The 22,843-nt window shown below is 36.0% G+C and overlaps 1 protein-coding gene across 2 annotated transcripts in view; it reads left to right on the forward strand.

Annotated features, from left to right (window-relative positions):
• The window catches only part of IL17RD (interleukin 17 receptor D), a 75,486-nt gene that overhangs the window by 28,943 nt on the left and 23,700 nt on the right, over positions 1–22,843 (forward strand). For both annotated transcript variants that reach the window (XM_069812265.1, XM_069812264.1), the window contains exon 2: positions 22,704–22,761. Coding sequence is in view for 1 of the 2 variants with exons in the window: in XM_069812264.1 (XP_069668365.1) it covers positions 22,704–22,761 (58 nt within the window). In the remaining variant the exon portion in view is untranslated. The remainder of the gene's footprint in view (positions 1–22,703; positions 22,762–22,843) is intronic.

The following is a 22,843-nucleotide window of genomic DNA, read 5'->3' on the forward strand; positions in this document are numbered from 1 at the left end:
TATCATACAGGCTTATGCCAGTAATGCATAGATTCATTTCTGTAGTTTTACTGCAATATTTATTTAACAGAAACATATATATTATCACTTTGATTATCCAAAATTCTGCCAGCTGAGCCAGGGTATACATTTGTGTTTTAACATGCCTGAACCTGTTTTTACTTAATAAATTGTACTTTCAACATCATATCTAAGACATCATTCCTGGATTTAAAAAAAGTATTGGTGACCTCCATGGATTGGAGAAGATGCCCCTTACCAAATGGGCATACTGGTATAAAACAAGCAGAAGTTATTTTTGGAAGTGACTGAAACTGTGTAGACAATAAATATTAAGGAACAGAGGAAAGTACAGTTAAGAAATATTTCTTAATAAACTACAGTGGCTGTCCAGTTTTCTCTGGGTCTATGTATATCAAGTGTTCCATCTTAGAAATTACTTCCTGTTTGCCACCAAAACTCAGAAGACTATCAGTAAACCTATTTCTAATAAATACATGAATTCTTAATGCTGTATGTTCTAAAGTTCATAAATAATTTATAACTGCAGGTTCTTAACTGTTTTTTGTTTTCTCCTGTCAGCAGTGTTTTTACATCTGGCTTAAACCCACTTTGAACAGAATTTCTTGGCCATGTGTATGGATAAGGCCCTGAGTTTTGCTTTTGAAAAGGGCTTGGCGTAACCAGCTTTGCAGCAGAGGTACATCTGATGACTCTGTATCAGTGTTTGAGTTTTTGCTAAGTCTTCTAGTGGCACCGGCTTTCAATGGGTCTCTGCTTGCCAGGCTTTCTGTCGTACAAATTGCTTCATTTGCCACCAGCTCTCAGAAGGCAAGCTGATAGCTGGTGCGTTAACTGCTCAGGTCATCAGGCCTGTTCTGTTTGGTAGTATCAGTCAAATAGCTCTAGGAGATACTGTCCAAATGCACTGCTTCTTTAGACTTCCTAACAGAGCAGGGTTGGAGGGAGAAGAGAGGGAAACAGCACCAGAGGAGCCCGTCATGGTAAAAAACAGAGATGAGGCACAGTTCGTGGTTCTGGAATAAGTTCTAGAACAGGTCACTTGGACAGGTCAACTGGAGGATGTTCTAAGAACAAATTTCAGTGACTTGTTTTTAAAAAAAAACAAACCAACAAACTTCAGGAACCCACTGAGGAAGCTTCACAGAAGCAGATTCCAGACCAAGATAAGGAAAACTGCAGATTAGCAAGAAGGTTCTTCTGTTAATAACAACGTTTTAAAAGGTATTGTAAGTAATGGTACATGAAACCACGTGTGCAAGTTGCATCATTGTTCTAGTCCTCCTGTCACCTCTCACCACTGCATGGATAGATTCCAAGAGCGTGAGGGAAATTAAATGTGCAGGTAGGGATTTGTTCTCTCAACGTTTGACTTGATTATTAAAAATAATTAAAAGCTTGGATTAGAGGTTTAGCAAGCATGAGCACATGTTTCAGGAGATACTATATTCTTTGGAATTCTGTCTCACTCAAAGGCTGTTACAGTGTTATATCACTATTGGCTTTGAAGAATTGTTCCAGACATCCCGTTTTATTATTCCTTGTGCTGATAATGGTGCAAAAGTCCCATGGGTATGACAGAACACTGCCTCTTGGTATTCTGTTCTTGGTGCACCATTCAGGTAGTAAGGGGATAGCAAAAGGAGCTAGTTTTGTGGCTAGGAAGTGTCTGCATCCTAATCTGGTAACCTGTTCAATGATCACCCATGTTTTTCCTCATCTCTTGGCTGGTGATGAGGATTTTTCACACATTTGAAACTCAAAATGCTGTTAGATTCTGGTAAAGGACACATCGTAAGTTGCTGTTTCTGTACTTTTTAAGCCCCCTGCATTCCTTGGTAGGCTCTTTAGGGAGTAGATGATGAATGTCTTCGAACAGGTGGATGAATTCCTCTTATTGGCTTAGAAAAGTAGTTGTCTGCTCCTGCCAGAGCTATCCAGTACATTAAACTCCTCTGTTCTTCTTTCAACCCGAGTTAAACAATCCATTACTGACCCTAGATGAGTTCCTTAGTCTATCACGACCAGGTTAAAAGAGTTGAGTATGAAATCCTTTTCTTAGTATGTTATCAGTAATTAAGGCTGGAATCATGGCTAGCAAAAGCTTTTGAGTAGGTTTATGTAGAGATGAAATAAGGAGTACAACAAGATTAATTTAAGTATCAACCTGCGGGTGTGCATGGTGCAGAAGGTAAGGGGTAGGGATTGCTTTCTTTTAGATGACCAAAGAATGCTTGCTCTTTCATTTCACTGGTAGGACACTGTACCTCTGAATAGCCATCAAGACCTTTTGGGAGAAGGCCATGCACTTCTAGGGAAGGTAGGAGGAAAAAGACCAATAGCTCACCTACTGCATGAAAAACACATTGATTCTGGCTACAAGACAAGTGAGCAACATTTTCAATTAAGTGTCAAAATCTATCAGTAGTACATAAATGGATATTGAACATATGGAACATGTGTCATAGCAATCTTAAATGCGTGTTATGATCTTTGTTCATGTTGCCTCTTAAGTGTAAAGATGTAGGTGCATGAGCACCCTTTGTTTTTCTTACGCTTACAGATCTGATCTTGGGCTGTTATTCAGCAAGACAGTAAATCTGGCTTTGGGCCACATCACTCATGCTGCTTATTCTAATGTGCCCAAATAAATGTGAGAGGTGGCTTTGTCCTAGGAGATTTCATGCTGGATCAGGTATCCCATCTCTTCTTGCAGGCCTGAAAGCACAAACTCTGAAATGTATATTCTGGTTAATTCAACAGAATTACACTTGTGTGTCCATGACTGATCTGAATCAAATTTGCACCACTTGGTGATCTGACAGTGTACAGAGGTGGCTGTGAAATGGTGACCTCTGTGTTGACAGATGCACCTTCTTGTTGGCAGCATTGAGTCTGCAAGCCAGTAGTCTTTGAGTCTGTACCTGGCTTTTTCCTTTTCCTTTACAAATGCTGTGCAGAGCATAATGTGTCACAGTAATGCAGAGGTCATTGTAATGTCTTCAAGGGAAGTGCTGCTGAAATGCATTCTTCTGTTTTCTGTAACCTTTGTATTCTGATGGTCTAACATTTAAAGTACAAGCTCCTTCTGTGCTGGAACCTTGGGTTGACAGAAACTATAAGGGACAAATGAGGAGCATGCACAGTTCAAAGGGCTCCAAATAAACGGTGGGTATTACACTAACAACTAGACAACATCGATCTAAGTCTTGAGGCTGCTATGCAGAGAAGATGATAGGCATGCAGTTCTGCTGGGAACTGCATGTTCTGTGTTTAAAGGTTTCCAAATAATTGATTTCTACTGATCTGTCTATATGATTCTCTTACCTTACAGAATTGTATGTAATAACCATTTTTTATACCCACTGTAATATTGGCAATGCTGGATTTTCCTCGTGGTTGGTGGGCAGGCTTGGATTTTAATTTCTGACCTTCCCTATGTTCTTCACTCTTATATCAGTGGGAGGGACTAGATATTTCTGATCTTACTTCTGACTACATTCAAATCCAACCAAGCAATCAGTGACTTCTCTGACTTTTTTTGTATACGGCTGTGGGAAAATTCCTGGTTGGCTGGCTATGAATTAATGAAAATCCTTAGAATGCTTCACTAATGATAGCTCCTGTGGCTTTAAAAATGCTATTCCCTTTTTTAATTTGAGGGAGGTCACAGAGGTTTACAGAAACTAAGAAAAGAAAACTTAACATCTGGTTGTGCTCTGTTGATGACTGCTTTTGTGTGAAGAAAAGTTATGGCGTCTCCTCAGCATCAAACACATTCAAGGTGATCCTTTCTAAGAACTCTTTGCAAGAATACTTTTCACTCAAACTGTGTTTTCTAATTAATTGTGCTTTGTATTTTCAAATGGAGGATTTTAGTCCTCCATGGGAATCCCAAACTCATAATATTGTCACTTAAAATACACTCTACCTTTACAAAATAAACCTATTTTCTTGAGTTTTGTGTTTATAACATAAAAAAGAAAAGTATGTTTCTAGTATTTTCTTTTAAAGTTGTAGAACTCCAAGATTAAAACGAGCTATTTGGTTAGATTTTGGGATTCATGAAAAGAATTTTTTTTTGTTTGTATCTATAGTGAAATTCAGTTTCATCTATTTGCATATCAAATTCCAAAGAGTAATCTGATTTGTAAATGTCCCCTTTTTATAATTTTAATCTTACAGGCTGAAAGAGAATGATTTTATTCTATTTCTTCTTAAATAATGCAGGTTAAAATTATGTGTGAATTTAGCTTAGCTAGTAGGAAGGCATAATATGAGAATGTTTAGGTCCAAACAGTAAATCTTCTAAATTGTTAAAACTAGAAGCTATCAGCTGCTCAGTTAAACATATGTATTCCAGGTGTGACTGGCCTGGAATCAGAAAGCATAAAAAAATACAACTTTAGAGACTTTTAATAGTCACATTATCTTTTTATTTTATACAATGATTTAAACAAACTATATGCAGGCTTCTATTTGTCATCTACTTGTGGAAACACCCCAATCTGTTTTCCTTTTAAACACAGAATACTAAGGGTTTTGTTGAATCGTTTCTTTTCTGTTGTTTGTTGGGTTTTTTGCTCTCTTTAAAGAGCTAAAATCATACCTGTTAAAATTACTGGCAAAACTGTGACTTCCGTTTTGATGGGATTTTGACTTTTATACCTCAAGCATGATTTTTATACCATCGAGCATGTCTCGATGCTTTGTGATTACCTATCACTAAACAGCTGTAAAAGCTGGGTGCTTTGCACACTTGAAAAACAGGCCTCTTATCTGGCTACTTCTTTGTGTATATGGCTGTACTACTACCCAGTAAACGAGGATGCAAGTTCAGAATGCAGTTCACTTCCACGGTAACGGCCCGTGTGGGGAGTTTTTTGGTGCATGTTCTCAGCACAGGGCAGTGCTGCAGACAGCTGGACCAGCTGTGAGCCAACAGCCTGAATACCAGAAGCAGGACAGCTGTTAGTGGGGCATCATACTTGTGCTCGTGGCTGATCCGCAGCAGAGCAGTTTGCTAGCATGGCAACTTCTAATGCTTAGGCTTTCTTGATAATAGCTATCTTCAATCTCAGTGTTGCGTAGGTGTGTGCTGGAACAGCCTGTATAGTATGTTGTCATAGAGTAAGTAGTGTGCTGTGAAGTTACATCTTAGTTTATCACATAGTAATAACTTCCTTTACAACCAGGCCCTTAGGGATAGTTTTTTGGTTTTTTTTTTTTGATGTACCAGAGTAACTTTGGGTACAGCTGCCCAGACAATGAAGAATTCCATCCCTTTTCCCTGTCTGAGCTGGTCAGGTGCCAGTTTGTATCTTGTCTTAAACCCCTCGTAAAGCATGTGTGCACCGCTTCATATTCCTCCAGTTCCTATGGGGATCAATGTTACCCACCTGTCTGGGCTTGCCCCTGTTTATAGGCAGTAGTAACAAAATGAGGATGGAAGTTGGAACTGGTAAGTTGTGCAATTTACTCCGAGCATAAAGACTGCTCTGTCTGAATGAGCTTTAAATACAGTGTGGGAAGGGGGTGTTATTGAATTGCAAACCTTTTTAGCAAAGTTTTCAAGCTGGTGCTGGGCTACCCCTTGAAGTCTTAGAGATATGCAGTATAAATGGGTGATTTAAGCTTCACCCTGTAAGTGTGAGTGGATCCTTAGAAGCTTGGAGTGGGATTCTGAAAGAGAATGGAGTGCCCTAACTCCTATTAACTTTCAATGGGATTTGTTCTCTTTTGTGGCTCAGGGTGTAGTTACATTTTATATTGACTCAGCAGTGAAACTGGTTAGTGAAATTTTCACTCCCATCTGCTTCCTCCCACTTTGGTGTTGCTGTTTGCCCTTTCCTCCCCACCTGTTTTAATGCACCTGGTTGTGAGCTGCATTGTAAATCACACTATTAAAACAGGTTGAATTGAAAGTATCCCGATTTTTTTTTTTTTCTTTTCACAACTGGGGTAATTTCAATGACATGGATAAAATGAGGTCCCCATGAAGTTATGTTAAGTATATGTTTAGATGTGGTGAACTACAGCATGAAGGAAGAGCCAAGGACTGGACAGGGGAGTCAGGAAATCCCTACGCTAATTTCGTGATTAAGTCAATGTTCCATGTAACTATTCAGGTACTTTTAAAATTCCCACTCTTGAGGTGTTTTAACTTAGATAACTTTAAAAAAAAGTATCTCATCAAAAGAGTTTAAGGTTAGTATGCTGAGCATATATGAAGCTTTAAAGTCTAAATTATGCAAGATTTTTCGTGTGAAGATTTCTTAAACAGTGAATTTTTCACAAACAAGATGATAAGGTTTCAGAAATCACTTCAGCATCTGTTGAAATGCAGCCAGCTCTGTAGGGGAACACAGAGTGCACGGTAACGCTATACAACCCTTCCTGCTAGGAAATGAAGAGTAGTGTATTCATTTGTAACCCGAGGCAGGGACTTCACTATACAGCCTATAGTTTGTGAATGGAATTTGGGCAGATTACCACTAAAATTGCAGAATGACCCACTAGGCCTACATAACTCTCTCTATTCCTTATCTTGCTCTGAAGAGAGCATCTCCTATTAGTACAGTATCTATGAGCAAATTTGTGTAGTTACGGAGCCTGGTTAAGGATTATTCCCCATTATGAAGAGCTTTGATTTTATTTATTGCATCAGAATTTTATCTGAGGCCTCCTGATACTGCTTCACAAGGCATGTATTAACAGCCCTAAAAGAAGAAAGGGCCAGATGCATAGCCTGGTGCTTTTGTTATAAAAGAATATCTAATGTTTTGCTTTTTTTGTTATATAATGCAAAATATTTAGCTGAGATATTTTTCAAAGGATCAGTAACATGATCTATTCCAAAATAGTTACAGCTTTGCTTTATTGTTTAAATTTTTTCAGCAAATTATGTTGGTGATGTTTAATAATTATCTTTACCTTAGTTTACCTTCTGACAGGAGTAATAGGTTAACCACAAAAAAAGTTAAAATAATCAAAAAGACAAAACAAACACCTAACTCAGCCTGATCCTTAACAGGTGAAAAGTTATTATTCCATGCTTCTTCAGAACATCAATGGAAACAAAACCTTTATCTTTTATTCATTAGTTTGGAATAATGCTAGTTGGGATAGCTTAGGTTGCTCCATATAGTTGCATTTGTAAGAGTAATTCACTAATCATGCCATTCACTTTTGGGGTTGTCTTTCAGTAAGGACCACTAGCCGTGAAATGTCATGCAGAGGTTTGAAAATGGGACATTCAGCACACTAAAGAATGAGCTGCAGGGACAGAACTTCCTTTTTATTACATTCTGGCAGTAAATGTAGGCATCAAAGCCACAAAAAAAGTGATAGAATAATGCCCAGTATCATCTAACAATGCTGATAGATAAGGATGACTAATGTTCAGTGTAGCCACATTACCTTTGGTACGTATGTTTTAGTTACTGTTTGTTATTTACCATTCAACCAAAGGAGTTACCAATATGTAAACTCCAGTAGTTTATTTGCATGCTTATATGTAGAAAGTTGATTTGTAGTTACAGGTGTGATTTCCCCCCTCCTCCCCCAATATGGTTAGATTTTTTTGCAACAGAAAAAAAAAATGTTTCCATGTTTATATTTTACAATCACGTCCAAGTAGTATTCCTGTTGTAAGTTATCATTTATATTGCAGGTGAAACTTGCTGGCCTTTGGATCTACTTCTCAATTTACTACAGTAATGTAATTTTATTTTAATAGAGATGAAGGTTTAAACTGAAAGGGTTTTATATTCTGTATTGTATTTATCTTCCTGTTCAATGTTTTAGGATTAGCTATTTATATATTCAGTTTAACTTTGATAAAAGGAAGTCAAGTAAAAGTTTGAGAGAAATACAGGTTCAATTTAATTTTATAATCTGTGTATTTAAATGCTTAAGCTCTTAGAATTTAGGTTGCAGTTCTGGCTTCTTAAGTAAGCTGACTACTAGAAGGACACTTGTTCATGGTATTGACTTCCTGTATAGAGACTTTTTTGTTAGAAGGGATTGTTCCCTACAGAAAAAGATCAATTAGTTTGTGTCTCTTTAAAAATAAGAGGTTAAAAAATTATTGTAAATGTTTTTTCAAGTATTTTTAAATTCAAAAGAATTTTTTTCATAATTTGATCAAAGTCGCGTAACCTGTGGCTCTGTTTTTGTTACACATGCTGATGGTCTGTGGATAACATTACATTTTTTCAGCATGAAACTGAACACTTCAAATCCCTAAAGCAGTCTCAAATTTATGGTTAATAAAAGAATTTATTGTACTGGATGTCATCTGTTGTATCACTCTGGGAACAGAAACTGGCAGTGAGTGGACAGGAAATATTTCCATTTCAAATCGCTTCAATCTTATGGTCTAGGGCAAAAGTGTCTGATTTCAGAAAAATCACTGTGAATATCAATGTAATAGAAGTATTTTATTTAAGAAGAGTATAATCTCTTTCAAACATTTCTTTTTGCTTTATAGTATTATATGTAAAGATACTACTTATTTTATTTCTCATACTTTCTGTATTTCAATATTGATCCCTTAACCTTTTCAAGGCAGAAAGAATAGTAGTAATTTATTTTCAGGTAAATATCTGTACATGCCAAGTGAACAGCAATTTGATGAGTTACTGTACGATGGCCAAACTGCTTCAAAGTCTCAGACCTTTGTAGTTGTAATGGGTTGGTTTTTTAAGAGTGTGAACTCCTATGTGATGATTATGTTCTAGCTTAATGGATTTCTTCAAGTTGTCTCCTTTTCAAATGTATTATAAAGTGTGAGATCCATGGATTGTAACTTTATTAATAGAACTTCAACCAGTCAGACTGAAGTTTTTGTATATTTTTCATGTGTTAAGTAGTACTTGAATAGCTCTACATTTTAAAGTATTTAAAGCATTTAAAATAATTATACATTTTAAATGGATGTGTTTGTCTAGGGGACATTATAATTGGTGGAAAAAAGTTCTACATTTTTATGTTCAGCATCTATTAACATCCTGAAATACTCAATTTTTCATTTTCATACTGTTGTGCATTAATATGTGGTTATAAAAGTTTGGAAACAATTGTGTATTTCTTTCTTTAAAAGATATGTAGCAAAGGCAGAAGTGTTAATTTTTTTTTTACAGATACTGTATAAGACTGATTAAAATTCATTTAATGAAAGGTGGGTGTCATTTAATGAAAGATGTGTTTAACTTTTTCAGTGCAAACCAGCTTATCCGCATTATTTTGAGGAAAATTATGTGAGAAGAGCATATGAGAAGAAAATGGTACCATGTAGTGGCCATGTGAACACTAAATCTGGCTGATAATTTTCATTTGAATTCTTCCATTTTCAACTAATTAATTATATTTTATTTTATGCTTTGAGTAAGTTAGAGATGGAAGGAAAAAGGAATTCATGGTAGTGTTCAAAAGGAAGTAATAAAAGTCTAGTATGGTTACTTTCCTTCTGGGAGTGTGTATACCTGGATGTGGCACGGGTGTGTTTGTAAACAGAGAAAACTGTTCTGAAGCTTTTTATTGATTGTTTTACAGAACATGGGTAAGCAGTGAATTTGGTGTGTGTCATAACTTGGAGGATCTGGGCTGGAGGAATGAAGATCATCAGATTAGAGATTAAAGAGGGTTCAGATAATACTTGCTATATTTGCTTGATGGGTTTCTGTCCAATCATGGTAAAATTATGAAACAAAGCTAACTATTTACTTAAAAAATCAAGAGAAAAGTTAATATACCCTGTCACTAAAATCAGAGCAGATGATTATTTTACCTGACTTGACACCCTGTTTCTGCTAGATTGTAATTCCATGTCTTGAACATCACCTTGTGGAAAGCTCAGCATATTGCCACTGTAAGTGTGACCTTTGTTCATCCTTAAATGTTTTACACATTAACTTTGTACATTTTTTTTTCCCTAAACCTTAGCAGATTATAATTTAGGTTTCAAATAATTCCTGTCAAATTTATATCAGCACTTATTAGCAGTTACCCTGATTACACTGTTATAATAACTTAACCTCTTACCTTATTACTAATCAAAACAACTCAAGCAAATAATCCAAAAATTATAATGTGGAAAACTGTGCATCTATTTTCTTTTATAGTCAAGCCTTAGCTTCTGTATATCAACTCTGCATCACGTAAGTTATTTGGGTGTATGGGATTTTTTCTGTTTTGTGTTCCTGCAAAGCTGAAAAACAAGCCTTTAATAGGGTCAAGATTTATTACTTAATTTGGGCGGTTTGGAAAAGTTTTATTATCTGAGGTGTAGACTAAAAGAATAATTAAATCTGTATGTAAAACCAAAGCATTCCTCTTTTAAAGAGAGGAAAAGTTTAAACTATGGATTTGTTGTAAAACTTATTAGTTACTATGAATATCACCAAAGGACATGAACTGAAATCTGCATCTCATTATGCTGAGTGTGTGGTGTGTCTATATACACAGTCTAAATGGAAGTCCTTGCTCTGAGTACTTTGCTATCTGAAATTATTTCATAGACAACTGGAGGAAAGGAAATTCTGTTATCCCATTTTACAGACGAGAGGCTAAAGCACAAAAGGTGTTAAATGGCTTCCTCAGAGTTGTTGATAGACGGTATGGATAAAGCAGGAAATGAATCTGTTTCCCAAGTCTCTGAACAGGGAGAAATCACAAGATGATTCTTCTGTTCAAAATACAATGCAAAAGGTGTTTGTGTGTTTTAATGGTCAGTCCTTCATGTCTACGGCGTTTCATGGAAAATTAGTTGAGAAGGAAAGTGAGATTGAGAAAATTTTTTCAATCTAAAGGCTTTAGGAATGTCACTGTCCTCCTTACGTGTATGTGCAACACCACAGGAACATGCTGGCCTATGACTGGACATTATAAAATATGCCATAGTGATAATCACTTACAGCCTCTTCCATACTGGCACCTAGTCTAGCTTGACCTTTCAGGTGTTCCTGCAATAGAAATGCTATCTAAGAAAATACATGTCTTTGCTGATTTTTTTTTTTCACTTGAACAGCGTATGTGTTTGATACAGTATTCTAAAATGATTTTTTATTACTGGCAATTTTAGTGAGGTAGGTGAAATTACAGTTTAGGATGTCCTCTCTTTGGGTTCCTTTCACTTGTAAGGACTTAGTGTGGAATGAGTCTGGATCTTGTTGGTGCTGATTGTGTGGAAACCAGAGGAATTTCTTTAGAGCAGCACAGCAATGGTATTTTTCCTGAGGCGAAATGCACTTTGTACCATTCCTGCATCTTGTCAGAGTAGGCCATGAGAGGGTAGACCCATATGCCAAGCCTGTGTTTGTGCATCAGGCATTTGATTTTAGGGTTCCTGCTATTTTTCCCAAGGTGTGATTTCCTTTTATTACTTATTAGTGAGTATGGACATTCATCGTTTAAACGAAAGCTGCTTTGACTGAAAAATGTTACCAAGACGTAGGTTTTCTTTGCCGTAGTTTTTTGGATAATCCAATTTTAAGCAATAATACAAAACCAAAAAGTGCTCCAAGGTTCTAGAAACTGGCTAAGAACAATCCTTCATGAGAAAGATTTAGAATGAAAATATTCCAAGAGCTTAAATGGTAGTTAGGCAAATGGCACCAGTGAAGTAATTTAAAGCCCAAGCAGGTTGTGATACAGTTTGTATCAGTGTTTTAGCAGATACCACAATTCATGTCAAATAGTGTATTAATTAGTATAAAAATTGCAGTTATGAACTAGCCATGTGCTGTACAGATAGAATGTGTAACCTTTGCTTTGGCCTACTTTCAAAAGCACTTAACATGAAATACGTAGGAAAAATGCATCTCTTAAACTGTTTTACTTGTTCAAGTGTGTTATAAAGTGTGATATCCATAGGGTGTGACTTTTATTAGTGGAAACTGAATGCAGTCAGACTGGAGTTTCAATACTATTTCAAACATTAAATCTCTATTTTAAAAACTGTATTTAGGTTCCCTTTTTTAGTAGTTAAAAACCTCATGGGACTTGATAGCACATAATGCCTGAAGAGATTGCCAGTACAGATAGACTTAAAACACACATTTCCTTGATTTTTTTCCAACAGTAAGATTTAGCAATACTTAATGCTTTTCAAATCCAAGTACTGAAGAGAGATGAGCACACAGGAATATTTGAAAGTGTTCTGTCTTCTCTTCATCCTTTTTTCATTGTGAAAAGCCTCAACAATCTTGATGGCAGAAGCTATTCTGTATGAAGAGATGGTTGAAAACAATTAGGGACAAAATACATGGATTTGCAGAGTGTGAAAATCAAAACCGTAGGAGAAGAAAGTCAGCCTTGATGATCAGGTGAATTCTGAGGTAAACTTAATTCAAGACTGGAGGTTCCCAGAAACATTCTTAAGAACGTCTCCACAGAAAGCTGTATTTTGGATGGTTTTATTGTGTTGTGTTCAAATTCATGGTGTTGATGATCATTTGGTGGAACTTTTCCTACTTAGATGGCTGTAAGTGGGGAAGCTCCAGTATGCTTGCAGAGAGGGGCCGGTATAGTTGGAATATTTGACTACTGTTTCTTCCAAGTATCCTTGAGGTGGACCAGAAGTGTTTGTGCAGCTTTGTGTGTATTTCTGACACATTCCAAATGGAGTTTTTTGGCTGCAGATATGATGACTGTACTTCATAGAGGGTAACCAGGAGTGTATAAATTCCCTGGCAGTTGAAGCTTTAAATCTGTATCTGCCTGTGTCTCTGAAGTTCAGCCATGTGGATCATCAGTAAATAGTAAGCACTGGACCTTCTAATCCTCACTGCTGATGTATTACTGCTTAAGCTGTGGGAGTAATTTTCATCTTCCCTGTGGACCAGGACTAGATGGAGGCTCTAAAATGAAATTTATTTGCTAAAAGCGCATAGTTCAGCAGTAAGAATCTCTGCTGGCATGCTTGTCTCGGGGAGGTGGGAGTAACAATGGGTAGCAGTGAAGGAACCAAAGCCCATAGCTTTAACACCGTTAGAAGGAAGGGCAACATAACTGAGACTTGTTTCTAACTCTGCAGGAAGCCAGCTTATGCAGCTTGTCCATTAACTTTCTGAAAGGAAGAAAGGGAGGAATACTTGATTGCTTCCTAGGGGCAGATTTATAGGGAAAGGTAATTTATTTTATTAGCATAGTTGATGCACAAGAACTTTTCTTCGAACCAAAAAGTATTTTTAGCCATTGTGTTTGACATAATGGTCCCTCTGTTTTTGCTGGTGGTTTTTTTTTTTTTTCCCAATCCAGATTAAAAAAGTCTGATACAGTCATCATGCCAGTCTATTCTGAAACTATAGCAATCTGCCCCTCACTTTTGGTGAGGGGATTGTATAACATGGCTGTATATGGAATAAATGTGGTGCTTCTTGGTATGTTATTCTTATGTCCCTCATGATATTGAACTTAATTCGAAAGATACCTTTGCATTGATACTGAGTAGATGCCTATCACATTTAAAGTCCCAGATTCTCATTGCCTGAGCCTTTTTAAGTTATGTAGCTCACAAGGATGGTAACTTTGGGAAGAGATGCTTGATGCTTGTATCATTTTAAAGAAAGTTTTTTTTGTTTTGTTTTGTTTTGTTTTTTACTTCATCTCCTGCAAAAACAAGTTTCATGTGAGGTATTAAAAATACTGTTGGGGGAATGGTGAAAGATTCTTTAAAGCTGGAACATGGGATTTTGGCAAGCAAATAATTGATTGTTCCTGGAACCGAACCATACTGCTTACGAATTCTCAGTTTTAAAATCTTATGGATGAGTACAGTTGTGTGTTTCTAAATCCCTAAGAATAGGTTTTTATGTCCAAAATAATTGCATTACTTCAAAGGGAGGGATTAAGATGGAACAATCCCAAACCCTATCTACTTTAAAAGTTTTATGCATTCTGTGGCACTCTAATCAGTAAAGTGGAGTTATTGCTAAATTACCTTGCCTCCATATCCTCCAAAACCAAAACTTTGGTCTGTTTACATGTTGGTTCTACAAAGCCAATGTGCGTTAGTTTCCTTTACATTCATGAGCTCCTGTGAATATGTAGTACTTTCCTTAGTTGTCCCTCTATGTTTCATTCGTGTAAGTAAGAATTAAAATTAAGTTTCTAAGAATATGCATTTCATATTTTCTGACTGCAAAGCTCTTAAAGAATTTCAGTGACTTTCAGATAATACAGGACAAGGATTAGGATTGGGGAAGATACTGTGTGAATATGCACAAAAAATAGATGTGCTATGTCCAATTTTTCACATTCCAGCCTTTATGTGATGTTCTGCTCTAAAGATTTCCTTGCAAGCAGCTGTTCTTACCATTTTCACAAGTTACAGATCGGGTAAACTCACCCTGTACTGCAAATGGAGTATCTCCAGTCTGCTTGCTCTAAGTTTGTTTGCAATGAGAATCTCCAAAAATGCAGTAAATTTCAGATTAGAATTTTTTAGGTAGAACAGTTATGAATAAAGCAGTTAATCCACATTTGATGACAGTTTCCTTCAGAATTCTTAGGGGGGGGTTGTGTGCACTTTGGCATTAGATTGAGAAGCCAAGAGCAAAAAAACCCACCCTGAAATAGTTGTAACTCTGAATTGTGTTCTGGCTGAAGCTTAAAACTGAACCTACAAAGTCAGTCCTAGTTGCTTTTACAGCTTTTTTGTTTCTTTGGATGAAACCTGGGATCAAACAAAGAGCTTGTGCTAGGAGTTTCCAATTTGAAAGGTAGGAATCTGGCAGCAGAACATTATTAGTGAACCATTTATGATTTTGGAAATAAGTTCCTTTAGTTGTTCTCCAGGTGCCATTGCATATGCTCAGCTTTAAAGGAAAAAACTTTCTTTTTGGATCTGGCTGGCTTGCAAGTACTTACTGATTTAGGAGAAGCAGCAAACCTTTATGTGCATAAAATCTTGAAAGATAAAATTTGTAGCTCTGAAGTATTGTTCTTACTTGCTTTCCTTTTTCCCTGATGCCCTCTCCTCTGAAAGCTACATCATTTCTTAATGTGGTAAGCAAAATGAATGAATGAATATATCCATACATATTATATACATATTAATATAAACAATATATATCCATTGTTCTCTCAAGCGTCAGTCACCTCTTGATACCTTTTCTTGATTGTCTTCTAACTTTCTTTGAACATCGAGAGAAAGACTGTGCCTCTCAGCTTATGGCTCTGCATGTTTGCACATTAAGTGGACAGTCAATTAAATGAATGAAAATATATGGTTTAGTTGTTTCCTAGACAGGTTAGTTTAGAAGTGCTTGGGCATAAGCTAAAATTCAGTGCCTGTGCAATTGTTCCTCTTAAGTATGGGACCCTGTAGGCTTACTGAAGTTGTAGATAACATCCCACCATAAGAAGAAATATATTCTTTAATTTGAGTGGAATAATTAGCTAGCTTGTTCATCTTACAGTATGCTGTGTTGTATGTTAAGCAGTAAGCATGCATAACAGGCTTCATTAATTTCTCCTCCATTATTTCAGTTGTAAATTATTCTATTTATTTGTTGTTTATAGCATAAGTCAGTGCTTCTCAAACTAATTTGTCTTGGGTTCCTCTAGAAACAACTTTACCATTTCTACCACCCTTCCTTTGCAGTCACAATCACCATTCGTGCACCTGTCTTGGCATTGCTTTTCTTCCCCCTCCCCTTCCCAAACACCTCGTCTTTTCTGCAATTCTCCTGCCAGGGGTCATGTCCCAGAGTTAAGAGAACACTGGTTTAACTACACACTTTTGGCTTTTGTCCAAATATCCTTATACTAGGCAAGTTTCAGTAAAGTTTGTGGGAAATGTGCATTGTTTGAAAATATTTATTCTGTTGATTTTGGGGGGGCTTTTTGTTTGTTTTTTTTAGAAGGCTTTTAATTTACCAAACATTATTCACACAAGGAAGTTGGAAAAAAATTGTGACAGGCAAACTACAGAAAACTGCTTAGGCAAACTTGTAAATTGCATGAGAGCAATAAGAGCTGGTACCCTTTTTCTTCCATGCTTTGCTGCATTGAATTCCTGGGTTTGACTCAGAGACTTCAGATTTTCACAGTAGGTGGCAAACAGTATAGATTAAACTTGCTTCTATTGTTGTTAAATTGTGGCTTTCAGGACTGTCTGTTCCTTAAAGTAAACAAGTTGACATACATTCAGTGAACAGCTGGGTGAAGCCATGTTGCATACTGAAGAGTCATGCTGTAAATATTTTTTGTAGTATTTCTTCATTACAATGATTTCTTACCTCTTTATTAGACTGACTAATGTGTAAGGTAACCTTCCATGTTGCCTTTTTTAAATAGAAACTAAAATAGCTGGGAATGAGGCATAATGAAAAGACATTTCTACTGGTTTGTTGTTGTTGTTTTTGTTAGGTTTTTTTTTTTAGATAGGATACACTGCAATTTGTGATCTTCAGTCAGCATGTTTGACCCCAAAAATCTGAAAAGACCCCCATGAAGCTAGCTGCCATACGAGTATACATGTGTACGTTTAAGGACAGGATTTAAGTCAGCAGCTGTTCAATTCAATATCCTTTCATGACAGGAGGAACCTGAGAAAACCATGTCTAGTTGAAATGGCAGAAGAATTTGTTCAGACAAAATGTAATTACCTGTGTGGGAAGTCAGCCATGAAACCATGGATAATGTTGTCATTTTGTGAAAAAATGAGATATTTAATGATCACAAAAGGTCAGGACAATTCTTATACAAATGGAGTATGAGTTCCTTGGGTTTGGTTTAGGAAAGTAAGTTTTGCATGTTTTGCCTCCCAGATTCTTATGTAAAGTAGTTTTTTTGTTGTTGATGATGTACCTGGATTATAACGCACAGTGTCTGAGGCATCTATACAGTACTGGTTTTGAATTTTTGACTTCTTAGAAGATTTTGACTGCTGCTTAAGGTAGAACATTTTTTTAAAAAGGCTAGTACGGATGCTTCATAATGTTTTTCCAAGTTACAGGGCTTAAATTGGGGTAATAAGCTGTATTCTGGGAGATGGAGAAGCAATATGCTAAATGTGAACGTGCCTGACAGTTTTAAACAAAGGGAAGCGTATTGTGCCTGCCTCAGGTCACCAGGCATCTACTTACTCCCTGGAAGGCTGAGCTGTGCTGAGAAAGTCAAAGCATTAAGTATGTTCACATGAAACAAAGGTTCTTCCAGTTCAGAGGAAGGGCCTAATTGATCTACCAGGCAACCTAATACTCTGTCTGAAAGGGACAATTGTGTACAAGTAATGTGCTAACACCTGGAGATTGACCATTGAATTTTCACAAGTAAGGTAGAAGAAAAATTGGGATCCTTGAACATGTCAGGCTGCTCTTGACAAGGATGTGTTGGGGAAGAATCAGCTAACCAGCTTGTATAACAAGAGGATAACCAGGGGTTGGATGGATCATGAAGTTCCTTCATGCTCAAAAATGATGGTTTTCTTCCCCCCCCCAATACATATTTTATAGTGAAGTAAAACCAGTGCTTTATCTTTCATATCTCAGGTCAAATTCAAGATGCAATGCTATGAAGACATATTCAGCTCCTCTGTGGCTGAATTTAGGTGCAGTGGCTCTAAAGATGAAGCAGTGAAAAAGTAAATAAATAACAACAATGATTTCTTGTAAATCATTATGTTGCTTACATAAGAAGAAACACAAAAGATACCAACTTATTAAAAGAGCTTAAAAAAAAAGTTTTTAAGAATCTAGGTCCCTGTTTCAAATATGAAATAGGCACAGAGAAGGCTATTGCTCCTTGAATTCACTTTTATTAAAACTTACTTCTGCAGTGTCACTGAGATGTTTCTTTAAAATGTTTTTCCCATAATTTGTGCATGCAGTGCAGGAACTTAAATACATATATATAAAGCCAAATCTGAAGAAAATTTATGTTTGGAATTGTCAGTTACACCAAGGATATAGTAGTAACAGTACAAACCCATCCACCCAGGGTTTAGAATTCATTCTGCAGTCAGTGGAGTACACAGAAGTTATATTGCAAACATTAGCATGGATTATGTATTTTGTTATATTTTGCTGGAAGCAATCCAAAATGCAGGCGTATAAACAGTACAGATAATTAATCTTTTTACTGATGATTGTAGAAACAGAAAATACTTTAAGTTGGTTGAAAGCATCAAGAAAGCTTTAAAACGAAAAGAGCAGATGTCAAATATAAAGCTTTTAGTTTACTGAGCAGCGAGTATGATAAACATTGATTATTCATCTTGATGTTAGAGTTCAAAAACAATTGTCCCTTCAGTTTGCCTCATGGGAGCATGAAATTAGGACCATGTGTGCATTGATTAACAACATATGAAAGATGAATCATGATTACTGTTTTGGTCTGGTGCACAAGGCTATGCTTGAGGGGTAGTGATTTCCTACCTCCTTTAACAGATCTCTGTAATTAGTGCTAGCATCTATCTCTGTTTCCTAGTATTGATGTTAAAGTGGCTGCCTGACAGTGCCTATTCGCATGCATAAATTGCCTTTATTGAATGAAAGAGTGTTTGCTCAACAGAAGTTGAATGTTGAGAGTGTATTTCAATATTATTTGTAAAAATGGTTATTCACAGGACAATTCTGAAATCACCAATGCCATCTCTGGCAGGAATTGTCAAATATAAAAAATAGATGTTACTTTCAAATATGAAACAGTATATGTTCTAGATTAAAAGGAAGAGGGGAAAGTTCAACAATAAAAATCAAGCAGATTTTTTAAAATTTCTTTCTGTTGTATTTAACGTATGCCTCTGATGGCAGGCATTAGTTAAGTTTAACTTTTTTTTTGGAGGTACAATTAGTTCATGTGGTTAAATTTTCATTTAAGCTTTATTTCTGGAAATGTAATCCTAACTTTGTTCCTCTGTGGCATAGTAATGGGTAAAAAGAGTTGTTTTAAGTGCATTTCATTAATAAGTTGTTACCATAAATGAAGTGTAGGTATTAGAAAAATATAAACAAACAAAAATACAGGTTAACTTCATGTAATAGTCTTTGACTGTTATTAATACTTGTGCTCTTTCATGTTGAAAGGTGAATATTTAAATAAAATTAAATGCCTGCACATGCCTTGAACATCCAAATTAGGTATTCATTCTTCAGGAGATTATATGTATTAGTGTTATTCAGAATTGTGCTGATTTAAGATATCTTAGGATCTTAACCTTAACTGTCCAAGTTGTTCATATGGATTGAGGAACAGATCGAGCATTGATCTCTGTGATTTGAGATACGTGATGGAAATTCTTTCTGGCTTCCTTGCCCAATGTAGATGCAGGATTTGGATCTTAGTTTATCATGTTTTCTGCGGAATTCTGTGCTTTGAGCTCACATAATATGAGATTTAATGTTGTTATGGATACCCCCCTCACACCTTTCCCCCATCCCTGCTTTTTTACAAACAAGGTTATTGGTAGTCTAATCTGTGTGCATTCAACTTTGATTATCTCTTTAAAGACCAGTGGTCTGTAGCTCTGCATAAAAGATGTTTTGGCTGTTTTCTTTCCTACGTATTCCTTCTCAGTCGGTGTGTATAGAAGTATGTGGACCAAAGGGATTTTATAGACAAAGCTTCAGGCAATGGAGACTTGCTTTCTAGTAAAGTTCAGAATTAAAAGCTTCGTGTAAATTCACAAATGTTTGTGGTTAATTAACTAAGAATGTGGAGCCCTAAGGCCACAGCATTAGTATTTATAGTTTTAAAGAAAGATGCTCTAAACAAGCTGTCTTAGCTATAAGCCATTTAAATAGCACAATTACTTTATGGCTTAAATACAAGGGAATGCTTCCTGGAAGAATATATTTTTAAACTCACAGCAGTAAGTACTTGGAGGATTAATACCAAAGTTTAGCTTGATCAAATTATCTGACTAGGTTACATGTTTTTACTCATATGACAATTAGCTAGTTCAGCACTTTAAAGTGACCCTAATTCTCACCCAAATTACTGCAGCCTTTTTTGAACCTTTTATACACTTGGGAGCACAGTTTTACAACCTGTAAGTGCTGCTTAAGTTCAGCAGAGTTTGGCTTATGTTATGTTTACCTTTTGCATCTACTTTATTAATGATTGTGGTATATCGATTTATACTTCTACTGTTACATATTTTGTGCTGTCACCATAATTCCAGTAGAAATGCAATTAAAGGTGCAGTAAAAAGCATTGCTTTTTTTTTTTTTTTTTTAAATACAGGATATAAAAGATCCTGTCTAAAGAATTAAAACATTTGTGCTAATTTTCACTGGGCTTTGGTGAAATTTGTCTCAAAACTTCAGCTCTAGGAGACAAAAGGAAGACGGGTAACAATTAATTTGATGGTTTATCTGTCTTTATTTATAAATATAAAAAGTCAATAGTTTGGGGGTGTTTTTTTTGCATATTGTATCAGACACGTAATGTCTTTGCTTTGCTGTAGTACTGAGTTAAATGAGATTTTATATAGCTTAAGAGAAACAGAAAATGAGTTGGAGTAAAACAAATATTAATAGAAAAGTTAAGACTGAAAAAAAATTTACGCCTTCCTGTTTCAGGAGACCTTTTTGTATAACAGCTTGTTTAATGCCAAACTAAATCAAAGTTAAACAAATGAAAAGCCACCTAAGAAGAAAGTGAGATTACAAATTTCACTTTTAACAGTACTATCAAGATCTGCTTTGCTTTCATTCTGTATGTAGTATTTTACAGTTTGTGTTTTTTTTTTTTTAAAGGTAACTTAACTCATACCTTATTTTTCTTTCTAAACACCTGTGTCTGACTATGAAGTGAGATGCAGTGAATGTTTACATGTGATCGTGACAACATCTAATTAATGTTGGAGTTCTTTCCGTCCTTTACAATGTAGCTGTAAACCCAGATATAATTCCATGTAAATGGCTCATATTTTTTGTCAAGATAATGGTAAATATGATGTTAATTGCCTTTCAGGGAATGATATTACTCCATAATAATCAGTGTTACAGTTTTCTACTTTGTGTCTAGTAAGGGTGAGGGTGATGCCATGTTTTGTGTTCCAAAAACAATTTCAGTGCTTTCTGAAGAGTAAGGTATTGCTGTCTCTGAAGTCCAAGGTTCTTTTGTGTACGTATAGAAGAGATACCAGACGCACCAGCTTGCGTATATGTCTGGATTCCTCCCTGGGAGAGCAATGGAATAGTTCTCCCGTTGGTCCTCAGATTCTGCGACACTCAGCAAGGATGGCAGTATCTGTTTTAATAGTATTTGATATTAGGAAAGTGTGTCTGATGTAGCATAATGGATTTCTATGATATGCACTTCTGCTGGAAGAGTTAAGGGATATAATTATCTCAATTATTCCAGTTGGAAAATCCACTGTTTCATTTGTTCTTCTTTAACTATTTGTTGATTTTAGCCAATAATCAATGGGAAGATCGAAATTTAAATTCTCCATCTGTGTTTTTGTCTAAGTAAACTCTTCTCGGCCAGAATTTCTTCCGAATATTTACAATATGTGGTAAAATGATTTGGGCCTCTATATGGGGGCCTTTCACATAAATAAATACAACAGGAAAGTAGTCCAGCGCATAAACTGCGTAAGACTCAAAGCACATGGAAGTATAAATTCTACAAGAATGGTATCAGGCACAGAAACATAAATTACATATAAATATATCTGTATAAAATAATTTAATGAAGGGTAGGTGTGGGCACATACCTAGACACTGGACATCGATAGTCTCTCTGTAGTAAGAGTTTCTGCCATATACAATTCAGACACACTGATGAACCAGGCCATAGATTTTGTGTCCTGGCTTATCATACCTCAGCTTATGTTAAGCTTTGAATTCTGTGTAGTTCTTGTGAGCATTGAATAATATTAGACTTAAAAAAAAAAAAGGATGACTTGATTGTAAGATGAATTCTGAGTGCTGAAAATTTGGTGGATTAGTTTGCCCAACTGACAAATAGGTAATAGAGTCCTTTAGCCACCTGTTCTGAGGTAGTTAATGGGATGAGGAGTGTCTGGAAGGTGATGAGTGCTCTTTCATCAGTTCTTCTACTGTTTTGCTCCTACCTTTAATTTCTTTCCTGCAACTGACCTTCACCAAGAAAATAGAGCTAAAGTGCTATGACCACAGTGCTTAGCAGTGACATTCCTTCTTCTGTTAGAACTTCTTATACTCTTTTTCACGACTGTGGAATTGAGATCAGCTTTTTCAGACTGACATTCTTCTCTCTTCTTTCTCTCTTCTCTTCTTTTACATTGTGTTTGCCCTGGGGAACCCAATTTGATTTGTCATTAATCCTTGATTAATAGGTGTGGGTTTTTTATGGGCATGATAAACCTATATGGTCGAAGTTGAGAATGTCACATAACTTTGTTTCAAAAATAAGCTTCTATGATTCACATCTACTGGGCAAGTTGTACTACCGAAGTCACAATTTCATGTCTTCATGCAAATATTGTATTTGGACTTTCATTTCGCTTTGTTTTCACTTCTTTGAGTATTACTTTTGGAAAGTTGATGACAGGTGAGTGCATGCAAGTATATGCAATCTTTTCTGTCATTGCCTGTGTTCAGACTGATGGATGCTATGCCCAAACAGAAGGAAAAAAATAATGAATTTTATGATCCTGCAACAAACTATTTACAAAGTAAAAATCTACGTAAGTTCAAAGTAGCTTGCTTTATTCAAATTATTTTCTTGATATTTCTCTACAGGGGCTGTCATCAGTCACCAAGAACAACGGACTACTCAATATCACCTTTAAATATGACAGTAAGTTGAAAATTTGCACTATATTCACAAAAATTAAGGACTCCATCACAGTTGTCAGTATATAGCAACATGTGTCTTAAAA

This window comes from Haliaeetus albicilla, chromosome 24 (genome assembly GCF_947461875.1).
Source record: "Haliaeetus albicilla chromosome 24, bHalAlb1.1, whole genome shotgun sequence".
Taxonomy (NCBI): domain Eukaryota; kingdom Metazoa; phylum Chordata; class Aves; order Accipitriformes; family Accipitridae; genus Haliaeetus; species Haliaeetus albicilla.